The sequence below is a fragment of the Pelodiscus sinensis genome, chromosome 2 (genome assembly GCF_049634645.1).
Source record: "Pelodiscus sinensis isolate JC-2024 chromosome 2, ASM4963464v1, whole genome shotgun sequence".
Classification (NCBI taxonomy): Eukaryota; Metazoa; Chordata; order Testudines; family Trionychidae; genus Pelodiscus; species Pelodiscus sinensis.
The window spans coordinates 246056995-246076330 of NC_134712.1; the positions used below are offsets into that span (position 1 = coordinate 246056995).

Consider the following 19336-nt stretch of genomic DNA (forward strand, 5'->3'; position numbering starts at 1 on the left):
GGACCCCCGTCCCCAAAAAGGGCTGCCGCACTGAAGGGGGTTTCTCCCAGGGATTTTATGGAGCTAAGAGAGCACAAGTCCTGTGAGTCCATGACAGCTTCTCTGCAATTATCTCATCTTCCTTGAGTGTTCCTTTAGAACCTTACTCATCCAGCAGCTCCACTGACTGTCTGACAAGCTTCCTGATGCACTTAAAAATGCTGCTTGTTTTTTAATCTTTTGCTTGGTGCCTTTCAAATTTTTTTTGGCCTGCCTAATTATGCTTCTACACTGGAGTTGCCAGAGTTTACGCTTCTTCTATTTGCCACACTTGGAGACTAATTAAATGTAATTAAAATGTAGTATCCATTGCTGAATGGTTCAGCAACATGCACCTCTTCAATCAGATCCTGTGATCTCCAGAGCCGCCACTTAGGACTAATCAATTCTATCTCCTATTACAATACTACAGTTCCCAATAAGTGAGCCTCCCAAGCCAGTGGGCCAGCACTAGATTTCTAGGGCTTGATTTTCAGAGGGGTCCAATGAAACAACAAATTTGCACTGCTGATGCTCAGCAAGTCTGAATATCGTGCAACCAGCCTTATAGTCCAAGCTTCCAAGTTTATCAGCCTATTGTAGTCTAATGTATACATATCCACTTATGTCAGTGGACAATGACTATTTCTCTAACCTATTCTCTCCTCTCAACAGAGGCACTGGGTGAGATGGTGTTGACTGGTGCTCAGATGTTTTTCGATGTGACAGAGAGCTTATAAAGCAGAACAGCATGACTGTGCAGGGAAGGAATGTTTGCTTTTCCCATCACAAGCAAGCGACCTCATACCAACCACAACACAAAAGATAAAGGGCCAGATCCAGTATTCAGTTACACCTACGTCAATCTGAAATAACTCGGTCCGGTGGCATTCAGGGTTGACACAGGTGTAACTAAGATAAGTATATAGTCCAGAGCAGGCCACAATTATTACAAGTGTTTTTTTTCCTCTGTGTTTTTACAGATGAAGGTCCAGTGTCATATTTGTATGGAGCCATAAACTAATAACTGCCAACTTATTTTGTTCTTCGCATCCTTAATAGGAACCATCTTTCTTTTTCTCTGCAGTAGGCAACTTCTAGCTACATTTGCTGTCAGAAAGAAATGTTCTAAGATGGAATAAATTCCAAAAGAAAGCTCTACCGCTGGCTGAGAGAAAGATACATTCCCTTAGGCTGCATGAGTTCCCAGCATCTGACCCACACCATCTCCAGTAAAACACAAGAGAATGATGTGCATCCTCATTTTGCTCCCACTGAGTTCACTCGTAAAAATTCTCATAGATTTTAGTGGGAGCATGATTAAGTCAGCAATAATATCAAAGAATAGTAAGGTCTTTACACTAAAAGGAAGATTGCTGCTGCCGTGATCGATCTTCTGCAGTTCGATTTAGTGGGTCTAGTTAAGACTCGCTAAATCAAACTCAGAGGATGCCCCCACCAGCATCTGGTACTTCTCCTTTTGCGAGAAGTAAGGGATGCCAATGGGAGCATTTGCTCCCATCAGCCTCCCATTGTGGGGATGCTGCCAAGCTTGGCTTAAGACAAGGCACTCCACATTGAGTTGTGCACCTTAAGCCGAGCTACCGGGTCTAGTGTAGGCCTGGCCCTAGTGTTGCAAATTATTCTCAGAATTAGGAATTTACAGGAATTAAAGATGGAAAGAAGCAGTTAGGTCTCCAGGTACATCTTTCTTCCAAACATTTAGCACTGTTTCTGAAAATCCAGTTTTAAATGTTTCAGTTACAAAGTTTTTATTGTTTCCCTTGGGAGAGTCTTTATTCAAAACAGGTTTCTCGTGATATTCACCTCAAATGTTTTTTTTTCTTAATTTTACCCTATTACTCTTAGGGTACATCTAGACTGCATTGCTCTTTCGGGATATTGGAAGTATCCCAAAATAGCAATGCCGCATCTTTAAAAGCACCTGCTATTTCCTGAAACAGTGAGCATGCTATTCTGGCATCCCTGTAACCCTTGTTTCAGGAGGGTTAAGGGATTTGTCAGAATAGCGCCTTATTTTGAAATTTGGCGCTGTGTAGACAGCACCAAATTTCAAAATAAGATCTTTTGACTTAGATTCAGAAGAAGCTACACAATTTGCATAGTGCAAATTACATAGCTTATTCCGACAGAAGAGTGCACCTACATCATAGGTGCACCCTTAGTCATACCCTTAGTGTACTCTTAGTCATACCCCTCCCATTATTATCCTAAATCATTCGATTCTTTCCTATTTCCATCCTTATTCATAAACTGTGAAAATCTCCAATCCTTCCCTTAGTTGTTGCTTAGCCAGCTGTCCACATTTTACTTTTAATTTGTCTATATTTCTACTTATTATAGCATGAACTATCAACAAAACCATGCTGCTAAGGTAGGTTATGCTTTCAGTTATAAAGCTGCTGTTTTCAAATGTTTATTATTTTGCCAGTCTTTAATCATGTGGGTTCAAATTTTCCATCTTGGGTCACTACTTCAAGATGAATATTTTGGAAAGCGTCAGCTAGAGCAGTTCAGTTATTTCCAAGAACAAGGTTTGGGAAAAATAGGAAAATAGGTTGTTTAGCCAATGTTTATATCTGTGTTTTTTCCAAAACATCCCTCAGATTTGTATGCAAATGCTAGTGGACAGATAACTACACCGGTTTTATTCCTTTATTCTATCAATAATAAACAAAAGCAGTACATTAAAATTGAATTAAAATAACTTTAAGGTTGCAAAATCAGGAATTAGACCAAATTATTGTTGCCAATATGTAAGCGAATCTTAAGCCAAGAATAGGACCCAGCTCTCTTGGGTCCTCATCTTGTGTCTTAAACACAGGAAAACTAACTTCTCACAACTCTCTGCCTTAACTGTCCATAACTGTGTGCTCTGAATGAGGCAGAAATCCTACTGCTGTGATACCAGCTTAGTAAGACCCCGCAGCTCCTCCTCTCCATGCGAAAGCGATGGCAACACCACCACAAGGTGAAGGGCCTGATATTGCTCTCAGCCACCCTCCACAACCAGGTGCAGCAGGCTCCCCCCAGCATAAGCCCTCAGGCACTTCATCTCCTCCAGCAGTGACCCAAATAGGCCCCACAAACAACTGTCTCTCCTCCCAGCTCCTTAGCACTCACTGCCTCTGCAGCCCCCTCACTCCCAACACCTCTGCCCCTTACCAGGTTCAGCACCCACTATACAGTGTAGCCTCCTTCTAGTAACCCTCAGCAGCCCCTACCCCAGCATCCACTGCCCCTCTACATCTCTCAACCACTCTTAGCCTCGCTCCAGCAGCCCCAGCACCCACTGCCCCTACACATCCTTAACCACTGACAGCCTCCTCCCACAGCAGCCCCTGCCTCTGCGGCCCAAAAACTCCCAGCAGCCCCTGTTTTCCAGAAGCTCCTAGAGCACAATGGTACCAACTCAGCTACTCTTCAAACATCTATGAGCTCACCAAAAGCACTGCCAAACTGCATGTGGGTCCACGTCCTACCCTTCCCATTGCCAAGAGCAGAGGTGTGCTAATCTTAAACGTACAATTTTATGCAAGTTTCTGCAGATAGTGCAATATGCAATTTGAATAATGTCATACAAAGCTTTCTCCCCACACTCCTTCTTCTAGACGAACAGGTCAGCTGTCAAAAGGTCACTCTTTCTTCTAGATTAAAAGTCAGGAGCTCATGCTATGTGAGGTCAGGGAGCGTTGTCAGCACAGATAAAGGTGCTTGGAGCCGGACGCACTTTGGTGGCAGAGGAGCAAGCTCACAGCAGATGGAATGTGTGGAGGTCTTTGCTGCCAACCCGTAACAAACCACTACTGATTATGTGCAAACAGTGATTTTTCATGGGCTTTTAATTTGGATAAACCTAGGTGAATTTTTGAAGGACAGCCTTCCATGTACCCATGGCTATCCTCCTACCAAATTTCGAAATTGGCTCCAAAAGCATGGAGGTGCTAGAGTTTCTCCAAGTAGTGGTTTTAGGAGGATTTGTTGTGTTTTGTGTTTACAAAAGCAAAACAATTTAACATGAACAAACCAATTTCCCCCTGCACACACAAAGTGTGGATACAGCTAAAACTGTTTTTATGGAAGCTTAAAAAAATAACCATTAAAAATCAACTAAAACAGAAACCTAGTATGGGCAATGTCATCCCAAATGTTTGAAGATTGGCAAAGTTGTACCTAACTGAAAACTGGACAATAGAAAATATCAGGGAACCTTAACAACAGGCATCCTTCCAACTCTGCCTATAGGATACATTGTTCTGTTAGAGTCTTTCCCCAAATCAATACTTTAGGCTTCTCATAGTTTTTGTTGTTCTTCTCTAAGCTCTTTCCAGTTTATTATAGCTTTTTAAAAATATTGGCTCATTTTCACCCCGTGCAGAATAGGGAGCACAGGACAAAACCACTCAAATGCACATTGCTCCTTGAATAGAAAGGTTCTAAGCAAATGTTCACAGCATAGTCTATTAAGTAAACAAAGGCAGATTTACTGGAAAAGGTAATTCATTCCAAATTAAAATATTTATCAGCTTATGTCAAGACCTACAAGGCAGAACTGTGCATAAAAGTCAGCACTTACATAGGGCTACTAGGCAAAAAGCCATGATCTCTCTTGCAAAACCAACACACACACACACACACACAAAAGAAGGAAAGTCATCAAACATGTCAGTGGCTTGTGGACCACTGAAGAGAAATAAGATAGTGTCATGTCAGTAAGTAGGCACGCTGACGGGGGGCAAAAAGAACAATTGCCCCAGGGCCCAGTGATTCAAAAGGGCCTGGGTCTTCTAGTGGCAGTGGCAGTGGCAGCAGTTGGAGACCAGGGCATTGTAAATCGCCACGGGAGGGCCATGTGGTGCTCCCTGTGTAGCTGTGAGGACTGGGGGGGGGGGGGAGGGGGGAGTGCAGCACACAATGCAGCACTGAGGGCTGGCTGCACTGGACCTCCCGTTCACGCGAGGCCCCACTCTTTCCAGGAATACAGAGCCAGGCTCCATGCCACCTTGGCCAGGGGGCCACAAAAGCCGTCAGCTACCCTGACAGTAAGCCACACAATTTTAGAGGGTAACTACTGCTCCCATCTTAAGAAGCCCAGCTAAGATGATGCTTCGGTTCATTGTTCAACATGGAATGCATGTGATGTGTAATAAATTTACTCTAATTGTGAAAAAATAAAATTCATTTGCAAAATCTGAGTGGTGTTCAATTATAGTTCTTCACTGCCCAGAATAAAGCCCTTTTGCCGATTAAAAGCTGCACAGAAGTGGCTATTATTTGGGACTCTCTGTTTCAGCCACATGGCTGAATACTGGCTTGTAAATTTCCCCTCTCAGAAATCTGACAGCATTGAGAAGTAGAGGCCACCAAAATGTCCAGATCCCAATTTTAAAAATGACTCTGAAAGCGCCATAATTGTGCAGTGCTGTTGTATGACAAAGAAACCAATCAACAAAGAATCTCCCCAACTATTTTTCTCCCACCTGTTTCCTTCCCACACACACCTGCTGGTAACCTGCAGTGATTAAAACAAATTTGTATTGCATTTTGGCTATATCACACACAGTGAAATCTCTACTAGAGAAATAGAGTTTGAAGATGAAAAACATGTCACACACAAAAGCCACGGAACATGCTGTATCAAAGGTATTGTTAGGAAAGAATGCTCAGGAATAAATGGCACTGCCAGGTAGTTCTTTCCCACTCTCAGGGTTTGCATATAATTATTATGTTCAGCTGCTCTCCTGTTGCTCTCCCTGCTTCTGGGGACTTTGATTCCCCTCGTACTTACCTTGACATTTGCTGCTACTCTCACGTACACCCGGTACCCTCTGGCTCCTCTGCAAATCCTTTCACACTGCATCTCCCAATATTCTGCTTTCCCTCCACTTTGTCTCCCTCTCCCCCAATATTTTTAGCATTCCCACCTCCTGTCTCTTGCGCTTCCTACCACCCAACAAACAGTGCTGTTGCACAAGGAACTTTCAAAACAGCATCTGAAAAATAAATCTATATTGGGAATTGTAATTGAGCTTTATTGTACAGGTTGGACCTCCCCAATCCTGCTCCCTCCAGACCTGAGCTTCCCAGATCAGGGGGTTTGCCAGATCAGGGAGGTCAGTGCTCCCCGGCTGGCTGCCCCACTCCCGGACTCCTCCCCTGAGGCTCCCTGCCCTGCCACTGGCCCTGGTAAAGCTGGCCTGGCACCACTCCCACCTTGCTGCCTGCCCGCTGCCCCAAGGTCCCTAGTGGGGACCGCTTGGCCACTGCTAGTCCCACTGCTCCAGGGTGTCCTCCAGGGTTCCAGGCTGGGGCCACCCAGCTGCCACTGGCCCTGCTGCTGCCAGGGATTCCCCACCCAGGGCTGCCCAGCCACCCCTCCCCACTACTAAGGCCACCCTGCTGCCGCTGGGATTGCAGCCACTCGCCTCTGCCATCCCTGCTTCAGTCAGGGGGTGGGGGAGAAGAAAGGGTGGCAGAGGCTGCCTGGCCGCCAGAGGGTACCAGGTGTAGGTGAGAGGCGCAGCAAATGTCAAAGAAATTATGAGGGGAATCAAAGTCCCCAGAAGCAGGGAGAGCCCCGATGCCCCCGGGTGTTTCCTGGGGCTCAACTACGGATGTTGCAGGACCAGAGAGTCCTGAATTTGGGAGGTTCAACCTGTACCTAGCCCTGGAGTGCATACATCAGTTGGCAGAGTGCAAGATGCCTCCCCTTTTGTACTCTCTTCTGGAAGGATCAACTACAGTTGGGGTCCCTTAGCTCCCTTACGTGCAGGCACTTCCTCCCGGGGCGCTAACTAACCCATAGGAGATGTGGAGAAGCCTGGGGGAGGCCTTAGGAAAATGTATTATGAAGCTCTAGGAAGAAATGTGCCTCCCCAAGGTACAGTTACAATTAGTCTCCTCCCTCAGGTGACGATGCTCCATACTACCACCTCCACAGGCCTGTGCTGTACATGGGCTATGAGGGTATGTCTACACTACAGTGCTATTTCGAATTAACTTAATTAAGTTAATTCGAATTAAGCTAATTCAAAATAATGCATCTATACGCAAAAACTATTTCAAAATAGCATTTTGTATTTCGAAATAACACGTCCACATTGAGTGGACCCTGAACCGAAGTTAAGGCAGGCCGGTACCAGTGTCAGCCGGGCATCAGGTTAGGACTTAGTGTGTGGGGCTGCTGCCTGAGGCTAACTGAGCTCGGTGCTTAAAGGGACCCTACTCCCACCCTGGACAGACAGTTCTCAGGGTTCCCCGCTTGCTTGTCTACCTTGATGAGGGACAGCGAAGCAGTTCTGTCTTGGAGTGCCCTGAGTGCCCGCACTCGGGACACCACAGCACTCAGACACATGGAGCCAGAGCTGCCCCTGGGCATGCTGGGGCGTCTCGTGGAGTCGTTGCCATCAGCCCAGATGCAGTTGCTGCAGGCTGCCATCCGGGGGGTCCATCAGGAGGCTGTCAAGATCCAGGAGGCCCTGAGGGAGAGCGTCCACCTCAAGAAGACTTCAGAGCCTCCCCAGTCCTCCCCACTGGGGGCTCGTGCCCCATTCCTCCCTCACGTCCTTCCACTTACCCCTTCCTAGCCCCCTTTCCTGATGTTAAATAAAATACACGTATGTTCAAAAATAGAAACTGGGTTTATTGAACAAAACTGAGGGGGGGATGAACCTCTGGGGAGACTGGGAAAAGGAGGTGGGAGAGGGGAAGAAAGAGGGTGGAAGAGGGGAGGGGGAAACCTGGGAGGAGGGAGCTGAAAGCGGGAAGCAAGAGGAAGAAGGGGGATGGGAAGCTCAGGGTTGGGGGTCTCGCTGGACCAACCTGACTTTCATGCTAACCTGCTCCTGGGTTCGCATGTGGCCTTTGGTGGCCAGGCTGGCATATATCATACCATAGACAGCCGCATTCTTCTTTCTAGTGCGGAGATCATGGACGTTGGGGGGATCTCCCCCAAACCTGAATAAGGTCCATGATCTCCACCCTGGACCAGGAAGGCGCCTGCCTTCTCCAGCCCCTGTCAGGCTCCTGGGAGCTGGCAGACTGCTCCTGGGGAGCGGTGGAGGGCTGGCTGCCAGTGACTTGCTGGCTCATGTTTTGGGGCCACTGGGTCAGGGGCCCCGGTGGCCACTGCTAGCTCTGGGCTGGCAGGCTTGGAGCTGGCACAGGCACTGTGGCCAGGGTCTACCCCTTTAATGGTTCTGGGGCTGGGGGAGAGGAGAGTAAGGTTTCCTGGTTGTGCCCAGAGTGGCCACCAGGGCTCCCTGGGAAGAGCTGGAGGCCCCCTATTTCGAATTAAGTTTCTACACAGCACTTAATTCGAAATAGCTATTTCGAATTTGGTGTTACTCCTCATAGAATGAGGTTTACCAAATTTGAAATAAGGGCTCCACTATTTCAAATTTATTTCAAAATAGCAGTTTGCCTGTGTAAATGCTATTAAAGTTCATTCAAAATAATTGCTGTTAAAGTAAAGATTTTCAGAAGTCAGGTGAAAAGGAGTGATTCTTGTCAAATGATCATTAAAGGGAATTGGTACAACTCTTCAGCTATTGATCAAAGACATTGCTACAGAAGGACCTTATATTATGTCCTCACTGCTAGGGTTAAAGCCATTACAATGGAAAGGCACTTCAAAAGACCCAGCACCAGTTGGGGCAGGAATTCCTAAATGCAGGCACTGTAGGAAAGAGCCATAACCCTACCTTCAAAAGGCCTCCCTCCTCAAGGCCTGGCTGAAACTGGAGCATAAGGGCAAGAAGGGCCCGCCAGAGGTAGGACTGCAGCATACAGCACAGCAGCCCATTAAGCAGAGCTCCAACAAATTCACGGCTGTGAAATCTGGTCTTTTGTGTGTTTTTACCCTATACTGTATGGATTTCACTGGGGAGTCCAGCGTTTCTCCAACTGGCAGGCCTGACCCAAAAGAGGGTCATGGGGGGGGGGGGAGACAAAGTTATTGTAGGGGGGGCTTGATATTGCCAGCTTTATTTCTGCAAAGCGGCTTTCAAAGTTGGGTAGCCAGAGAGGAGCAGCTGCCAGCAGAGAGCCCAGCTCCTAAGACAGCAGCATGGAAGTAAGGACAGCAGCACCATACCATGCCATCCTTAATTCTGAACTGCTGCTAGCAGCAGGAGCTGGGGTCTTATCCAGCAGCCACCTCTCTCCAGCCACAGAGCTCTAAAGACAGCATCTCTGCCATCAGCAACACAGAAGTAAAGGGAGCAATACCATGGCCCCCACAAGAAGCTTCTTTTTGCCTCAGGAACCCCACAATTACAATACCTCGACATTTCAGATTTAAATATCTGAAATTATGAAATGTATGGCTTTTAAAATCCCATGACCATGAAATTGACCAAAGAGGGTCCTGAATTTGGTGGGACCCTGCCCATAGGGCAGCTCAGGGAGGCTGCAAAAATTTAGAAAGGTTTACAGAGCTGTTTCTGTTAGAGTGGGGCTTTCTAGGACCCAGAGAAGGCCAGGATCGGGAAAGTGCAAAGGTGACTTTAAACCACTTTATTCCTCCCCATCTCCCTCTGGCTGCAAGAAATGTCTTCATAACAGACTAACAGACATCTGAGCAATGATAGAAGCCTTCATAGTTAGTCCTAGAGAAAAACGATTGTAAATTATACTAAAGGCAGAGTAGGTGCCAGTAAACTGAGGCTATGTCTACAGTAGCACATTTTTTTGTATAATTTATGTCATTCAGTGGTGTGAACCTCCTTCCTGAGCAACATAAATTACACTGACAGAAGCACTGTTGTGGAGAGAGCATTTCCCACCAACACAGTTACCGTCGCTTGATGGGGTGGTTTAATTATGTCAATGGGAAAGCTCTCTCCCATTAGCATAGAGTGGGGACAGAGGAGATCTTGGAATGGTGCAGCTGCAGTGGTACAGCTGTGCTGCTCTAAGCTCCTTAGTGTAAACATGCCCTAAAGGAAAAACAATGTAAGAATGTTGTCCCTATCCCAAAACCAAGAGTTTCTAACCCAGGAAATTCAGAATTAAGTTTAAACATAAAAGAAATCCAAAATAATTAGTGTTATGGAAACACAAGGTGAAGGCACCCAAATAACCTTAACTCTGCCCTGCAATGATGACACACAATAGCCAAACTATTATTATGAGCAGAATACTGTTTGTGGTCCCAGATTAAATTAAATCAATTTTTAAAAGCACATTAGAATTACCCCCTCATGCCACCATCAGCTCAAAAGAGGAACACTTCCAAAATATATCTATGACTGAAAAGAAGGATTGGAACTGAAAGACTTACACAACCTTCACTAGAGTGGTCACCACTGCTTCCTCCATAGCAGACCATCTTATGGCTCTGTGACAAGGCAGATGAGACATGAGATGTCTAAAGATAAATATGCATTTTGTGGATTTTAATAGTCTTTTAATAATCTCATGCCACATTTCCCATGCTGGCTAGCCACAGCAGGCATAGCTATTGAAACTGTAAGCTGAACGGAACATAACAAGGCATACTGAGCACCACTTGCTCAGACATATGTTTTTCAGCAATATGCAACAAAGTGCTTAAATATGTTCTCTGGAAATGCTGTTTTTTGGCATAATTCACATGATGAAACTGAAAGCAAAGCTTTAGATGAACCAGGTGCATTTATGATTACAGAGACAGTTGTGGAATATGGAAAACCTACTCAGCTCATAATAGTAAAACAAAGAAAGGAAAAAATGTTCAGACTTTTAAATACAAAAGAAGCAGAGACAGAAGCAAAGAGTATGAATAAATGTCATGGAAGAAAGTTAACAATAAGTTAACCTAAGCCAGGTTGTTTTTAAAACAGGTTGAACCTCTCTAGTCCAGCACCCACGGGACCTGACCTTTGTTAAGCCAGAAGATTTGCCAGACCACAAGAGTCAATATTGTCTAGTAGCATTACCAACATTTTCACTGCTTTCTGGGCTATTAGAAGACATGTAGGGGTAAATTAGAGCTAAATAACAGCACAGAACACTGAGAGTCAGGATTGGTGACTGTAAACAAACTTTATGGGAATATGGAAAACTTGGCCACGCCCATACAAAGCGGGCATCTAGCTAACTAAAATCATGTTGAACCATGGATGTTGGCAGACGAGAGAGTGCCGGACTAGAGAGGTTCAACCTGTATATTTATTAATGATAGCAAAAATGAAGAAAGCAGTGAATAATGTGATTCAATTATTTACATGAAGCAAATCCAGAGAAGGAACATCAGTGGGACCTAAGCAAACTAGGCAAATGGGCAACATGGTGAAAGATAAATGGAAAGTAATACACATACACACACACAGTCACTGGAAGTAGTCTTATGCCATATAGCATTTTAAATTAACAAATATCAGCTCAAGAAAGTGAATTGTTCAGAATTGATCACCACTGTGGACAACTCAGTGAAAAATTGATTAAAGTGAAGTTGAAAAAAGTTGCAATCTCTAGTCAGTATCATATAGACTTTTTAAAAAAGTTAACGCTCTTTCAGACATTTGGTACATCTATCGTTTAGTGCTAAAGGAAAATAAAAATACTACCATGCAAAAAGCCTATAATCTAGTCTGGAGAAAAAGGAAGGTCCCTGGAAAATTCTCTCCCGACCCACAAAAAGGGCAGTCAGCTACTGCACAAAACAGAACCAATACACCTTTAATTTATCAAATTTTGTAGAGTTAGCTGGTCAAAAGTGTTTAATGATTTCAAGTATTTCAATATTTGGGTGCCCAACCGAGGACATCTTAAAAGGAGTGTATTCAGCACTTTCTAAAAAGCAGACCCCTTTAAGACTTCTCCAACTGGATACTTAAGAACTGAGATATCCAAAACCAAAAGTCACTTTTAAAACTCTTGGTCTCTAAGACCCAGCTTCTCAACTGTGCATTACCCACAAGTGGGGCCAGATTTTCAAAGAGCACAGCTCTTATCTAAGTAGGTAAATAAAGGCCAGATTTTCAGAAGTGCTCAGTATCCAGCCCCCTTCTGTTACTTATATACATGAATATTGCTTGATGCCCCTTCTTGCACTGGAATCTCATTCCACCGATTTCACCTTATTTCTTTAAAAAAAAAACCAACCATTTTTACATAAAGTGTCTTTAAGCTGAAATCCATGTCTCTTAGTCCTAGTTTGTCCAAGCACATCAAACAAACCAATAAATTTAATTTTATATTAACCCATGCTTCAAATACTTCAAGTCACCTTTCCTTTGTCATTTTGGAGGAATAAACAGTCCCGATTTTTTAATCTCACCTCATATCGAAGAATTTCCAATTTCTTTTATCATCTTGCTTGCCTAGTGCGAACCTCCCTCCAAATGAACTATAAAGGTGACTGAAATTAGACAGAGTTAGCTAACTAGAGCTTTAAAAAGCAACAGCACAGAATCACAGGGGTTACATACTACATTAGCTCGGGACTACCTGTTAGACCAGGGATAGGGAACCTTTTTTGGGTTGGGGGCTGCTGACCCACAGAAAAATCAGTCAGGGGCTGTATACAAGTGAGAAGCAAAAACTGCAACCAAACCCTCAGAGACATGGCCCCCCCAATTGAGAAGCAGAAAGACACTCCCCACATTCCTCTTGTATACTTGTACATTCACTCTTGGGTGAATGCCATCTGGTCCCGGTGACTTGTTACTGTTAAGTTTATCAATTTGTTCTAAAACCTCCTCTAATGACTCCTCAATCTGAGACAGTTCCCCAGATTTCTCACCTAAAAAAACTACTTAGATTTGGGACTCTCCCTAACACCTTCAGCTGTAAAGACCGAAGCAAATAATTCATTTAGTTTTTCTGCAATGACTTTATCATCTTTGAGTGCTCCTTTTGCATCTCAGTCATCCAGGGGCCCTACTGGTTGTTTAGCAGGCTTCCTGATTCTGAAGTACTTAAAAACATTTTGCTATTACTTTTTTGGTGTTTTTGGCTAGCTGCTCTTCAAACTCTTTTTTGACTTTTCTTATTGGATTTTTATACTTAATTTAACAGAGTTTATGCTCCTTTTTTTCCTCACTAGGATTTAGCTTCCACTTTTTAAATGATGCCTTTTTATCTCTCACTGCTTCTTTTAACTTGGTTGTTAAGCCATGGTGGCACTTAACCTGGTTCTCTTAGTGTGTTTTTTAATTTGGGGTACACATTTAAGTTGGGCCTCTATTATGATGTCTTTGAAAAGTTTCCCTGCAGCTTTCAGGGATTTTACTTTTGTCACTGTACATTTTAATTTCTGTTTAACTAACCTCCTCCTGTTTGTGTAGTTCCCCTTTCTGAAAATAAATGCTATACTGTTGGGCTGCTGAAGTGTTTTTCCCACCACAGGGACATTAATTTTTATTACATGATGGTCACTATTTCCAAGCGATCCAGTTATATTTATCTTTTGGACCAGATCCTGCACTCCACTTAGGACTGAATCACGAATTGCATTTCCCCATGTGGGTTCCAGCACCAGCTGCTCCAAGAAGCAGTCATTTAAGGTATCAAGAAATTTTATCTCTGCATCCCATCCTGAGGTGACGTGTACCCAGTCAATATGGGGATAGCTGAAATCCCCAACTATTATTGAGTTTTTTTATTTTTATAGTCTCTCTAATGTTCCTTAGCATTTCCCAGTCACTATCACAATCCTGGTCAGATGGTCGATAATATATCCTTACAGCTATATTCTTATTATTATAGCATGGAATTACTACACATAGAGATTCTATGGAACATTTTGGTTCATTTAAGATTTTTACTTCATTTGATTCTTTATTTTCTTTCATTCTCATTGCTCCCCCAATATCTTTCCAAACTGACTCAACACTTCCTTCCATTTTGTTTAATTAATCCTGTCCACCATTTGTAATTGAACACTGCTACCTCACTCGGTCTTCATTTTCCATCATTATAAAAACATGTTAAAACCTTTAATTAGTATTACTATTATTTACTACGTATACCGCAAGGCCAAACCCTAAGGCAGTCAAAACCATCATCACACTAAGGCTGTTATTCATCTACGAGGTCACATTCCCCTTCCACTCCTCCAGCCAATAAAGGTATTTCCCCATCACATCTACTATATATTTGAGAGTTTATTTATCTGTTTAATCAAGGACAGCTCCTAAATGGCAAGAACGAAGACCACCAAATTCAGTATACCACTTTAAGTTATAATAAGAGGAAGCTAAGGAAGAGTTTGCTTATGCTGGGAAAATGGGATGTGTCTGGAATGGGATTGCTTTACATAAAATCAAACAGAAAAAGAGTCAGAATCACTAAAGCAAGTACAGTCCTCAAAACTGACTTAACTGAGTGACTGTTAAAAGAAACTGAACCATGATGAACCAGAAAAATAGGATGATTTTTCACAATATGATTGCTTTTCAATAAACTGTACAGAAAAGAAGTAGAGACATTTGCACTAGTACTCTTTTTTGGCACAGTCAAATCAATGCTTAAGGTTTGAAAACTGAAAGAAAATGTTATTGGAAACCAAATTGAGTATAGCCCTTTAATGTTAAAACATTTGTGAAACCTTTGTTATCCAGCACTCTGTTAACCAAAAAACTTTGTTTACTGGCATTTCCTCCAGCCACAATACTATTACATCTTCAGGTGCACAGACCTGGCTTGGTTACCTTGATTGGCTTAACAATTTTTTATTTAAGAAGTACTAATCATCTTTAACTCAAAATAGAAATGTGAGACCAACTGCCTCACTCTACAGAACTGCCAATATTAAAAACTTGAATGTTACTATTATTGTCCATTGGTTTTTCCTAGGTTGATGGGACCCTCAGATAACCGGAATTTTTAGATAACCAGAACGCCCTAATCCCCGAGTGTGCCGGATAACACAGGTTTTACTGTAATTGATAAGAGTTTATAGGGATGAAGAAACAAAGTACATTTGATGGAATTCCCAAATTACAGACCTGAGCAACACCTGGTAACTCAGATAATTAATATTTCATATTAGTTATGTTTGTACAGAGACAATTGCTACATAGGCTATTCCTGACTTTTATACACAGTGATCCAGAGCCAAATTCTCTTCCCACTCCATCCTATCTGTTTATCCAAGGGGCAGTACAATCACATCAGAGGAGCTGCTGGCACAGGGCATTGGCTCCTGGGAGCAATGGCCCAACATGATGCTCTTTTTGCTGTTGCGGTTCCTGGCAGAGCCCTGCAGCTTTGTGGATACGGTTTTGCATCCAGGGATACACATTTGAATCTGCACAGGGTTTCAAGACCTAAGACATGGGCATGCTAACAACCATATTTTTAAAAGAATTTTAAGATCCACACCTAGACACTCAATGTCCTTGAAAGTTCTAGCCCTAAGTGAGTTACCCAAGAATTTTGTGGTGGAGCAGAGAATTGAACTCCAATCTGAATTACAGGTTAGTGTCCTAACCACTAGGGTGTCCTTCTTCTCAAAATAACCACCAGGGTGTCCTTTTTCTCAAAATAAAGTAACAAAATCCTCGCCGATTTCACCTTTCATAAATTAACCATGAATCACATCTGTCATGCTGCTATTATTTACTTTTCCTCAGCAGCATCATTAAATTATTTAGGGCCTGAACCAATGCTCATTGAAATCAATGAAAATCTGCTGACTTCCACAGGCTTCGGATCAGACCTTTTATCAACAGTGGAGGCATTCATTCTGACAATGAAATGTATTTACCCAAAAGGTAATTTTGTAAAATTTGTTGTGTGAACATATTTTTACTTGTAATTCAAAGAAAAACAACCTATAGATTGCTTGGAAATGCTTTGATTTAGAAAGCAGAGCTTCTGGTAATGTTATCACAGCACCAGATAATGCACTACTGCCAACTCCACATCGGGAGTCAAGTGTCCAAATCATGAGATTTTTGTCATTAGTAAAAGATTGCATTCATTTTATTTGCCTTTGGTTTTTGGAGTAATTTGGGATCCCATTTTCAAGCTTTTCCAATTAACTATGAGAACTAAAAATAAAAGGGGAAAAAAGAGTGAGAAAGGTCAGATTTTCATATAACCATCTGACTGGGTCTTTAAGAAACATCAAATATCATGGGACTCAAAAAGTCTCAAGAAATGGCAACACCACAGTGATTGTTTCAATTATCACATGAGCCTATGAAGTGCCAACAAGATAGCCCTGCTTCTAACAATGCAGCAAAAACAGGTGCCACATCTGAAGTTTTTCAAATCACTTGGCCATTGTGAAGAATAACTGTTCTGGGGGAGGAGTTTGGTCCATCCATATTTTAAGCAGTTATTGGTTTGTACATAGGTTTGAATTATCATAATGCAGAGACAGATAACTAACTTAAAGGTTAAAGAGAAGGGGTTACCTGAATCATTAAGAAAATCATCCAAGGAGTTCCACTTCTGAACGCCTGAATAAAATGTGCTGTTGGTAGAGTTAAATTCTGTGAAGTTCCTAACACACTTGTGTCTCAAATTGCCCATAAAGAGCTGGAGGCCTACGAGGGCAAAGACACTCAAGCAGAAAACGGTCAGGATCATCACATCAGCAAGTTTCCTAACAGACTGGATAAGTGCACCTACGATGGTCTTCAGTCCTAGGGAGATAAAAGCCAAGAGTTCATAGACTTAAAAATGGGAACAACGGCATTGTTAATTCCATTTGAGAGCTGAAACTCCCAAAGCTATAGTGCCTAACCAAAGGGTCTATATGACATGTTTGCAACCTGATAGCACAAACAAGGCAGAAGTGATTCATGTGAAAATGTAGTTTGGGCCTAATATTTTGGACAAATTTCTTCCTATTTAGGTTTGTTGAAAAAAACATTAAAACCTAATGAAAAAAATATTTGAGCTAAAAGACAAACAGTGAGACACAAAATTGATCATATGTAAAATAAAACTGAATAGACAGTATGCAGTATTTCAATAAATTCCTGGTGCGTATTATCTTTAAACATATTAACAATTTACATAATGGACTTGTCAACACATGCTAAAATTTTCAAAAATACTGAAGTGATTTGGGAGTATAGGTGTCATTGAGTTTTGAAAATTGGATTCTGGAGTCTAAGTCACTAAGATATTTTGAAAATCGTAAAACTTTTAATAACATGAAGAAGCATCTGTTTTCTGCTTTCTGTGTGGACACCTTATGTAATAGGGCTAAATCCTGCTTGACTGACTCATGCAAATAGTCCCACTAACTTCAATTAGTTCACATAAAATGAGGTCAAGGTGCTACATGAGGTAAACAGCACCAAGGAAGACTCATTCTTTTTTAAAAAGCCTTCTTATTTGTCACATATCTAGCAGGACTTCCAGTGCAATTGCATGCCACTAGCAGCTATGGTTTTTTTAATTAACTTTCATTTTAATGACCATTCCATTACAATAACGAATGCTTTTGGTCCTTAACAACACTAATATGGTACCATTAAAGGGAATTAATTTAAAAGAAAAAATGTAAGAGTAAGCTGGGGAGGTTTTTTATGGGAAATATTCACAATGAGTTGATCTGTCCCCTGAACATTATCATACATATTAGGTCTTGATACTCAAGGAATTCCACCCCATAGCACTAAATATCTATGAACACTGGGTTAGAGCTGGATGGGTTGAAAAAAAATCTAAAAGCTTAAAAAAAACAAAAACAAAAACAAAATGTACACAAGGAGCTGTAAGGAAGCAAACCAATTTTGTTCTCTATTCAAACTTTTAGGGAAAAAAGGGAAATAGATTTTTCTGCAGTAGGTTGAAGTCTCAGCATGGGCCAACGAATCTGCCCATTCATGGATCCACAAACATAAGCAAATTACACTTCTGTGCAGTGTGCAATGGTTATCAGAAGCCATTCAGTATATTAATGACAGTGGAATGGTCATGCAGCCATTACTGAACTAAATTAGGCTGTAGGAAGGTCATGTTTTCTCTCTAACCTCTCTTGGATCTCCTGTGCAAAGCCAGTTTATGCCACGGTGGGACAGAAAGGGCTGTAACATTTGTCCCTCTGTACAGTGGCAAAAAAAGAAAAAAAAGAAAAGAAAAGAAAGATTTGTAGAAACACTATTCCAGAGCTAGTTTTTCAAAAGAATTCAGGGCTAGATTTTCAAGTGTCCAGTAGATTTTCAAGTGCCCAGCACCCACAGTGGGGTCCAGTTTTTATAATAACGGCCATACTGGGTCAGACCAAAGGTCCATCTAGCCCAACATCCTGTCTTTCAACAGTGGCCAATGTCAGATGTGCTAGAGGGAGTGAACAGGTAATAATCACAGGATCCCTCTCGTGTCATCCATGTTCAGCCTCTGACAGAGGCTAAGGACACCTTTCTAGCCATTCTAGCTAATAGCCATTGATGGACCTAACCGCCATGAATTTATCTAGTTCTTTTATGAACCCTGTTAAAGTCCAGATCTTCACAACATCCTCTGTCAAGGGTTCCCCAGTCTGACCACACACTGTGTGAAGAAAAACTTCCTTTTGTTTGTTTTAAACCTGCTATCTATTCATTTCATTTGGTGACCCCCTAGTTCTTGTGTTATGGGAACAAGTAAATAGCTTTTTCTTATTCACTTTCTCCATACGTTTCATGATTTTATAGACCTCTATCATATCCCCCTTAGCCTCCTCTTTTCTAAGATGAAAAGTCCCAGTCTGTTTAATCTCTCTTCATATGAGACCTGTTCCAAATCCCTAATCATTTTGTTGCCCTTTTCTAAACCTTTATCAATGCCAAGTAATATTTTTTGAGATGAGTTCTCCCCTTTTTTGAGGGACCTACACAAGGACCAGAATTTTGAGCGTACTGAGCTCTTCTGGAAACCTGCCCACTTACTTTGGTGCCTGAATGGCAGTGATAATCGGGCCCCAAATTAACATTAACAAATCAAGAAGAAACAGGTGTCCCAATAGGAGACTTTATTCTGCCTTGCTGTGTATCTACAGAAAGTTTGGTTACACCTCAAATTTTCAGGTTTTCTTCAGGCAATACTCCCACACAAGTCAATGGGGGCAGAGTGGGTATTAAGAAAAACAGTATCAGACAGTTAATGGTTTTAAATTGAACAGTAACAAAACAGCCAGTGAGGAAAATCAATTCTAAATGCATTAGAGCAGTTCTTCTAATTGTTTTCTATCTAACTCACTGACATGCTTTGTTGGAGCTTTCATCACTGGCTGCTCTTTACATATATTGTCATTTGTCTTTTTGCAGTTACTCAAATGTGGTATGTATGACTAAGAATTGGGGTTTAGATAGGGGAAAACATCTAACCCACAAATTCTAATCATTTACACTTTTCTCACAATAATCCA

At 42.2% G+C, this 19336-nt stretch overlaps 1 protein-coding gene across 1 annotated transcript in view; it reads right to left on the reverse strand.

The window, feature by feature from the left end:
• Nucleotides 1–19336, reverse strand: part of LOC102452890 (sodium channel protein type 5 subunit alpha-like) — a 340594-nt gene that overhangs the window by 223149 nt on the left and 98109 nt on the right. Inside the window, exon 7 of the mRNA XM_075922835.1 lies at nt 16389–16619. Coding sequence (XP_075778950.1) covers nt 16389–16619 — 231 coding nt within the window. The remainder of the gene's footprint in view (nt 1–16388; nt 16620–19336) is intronic.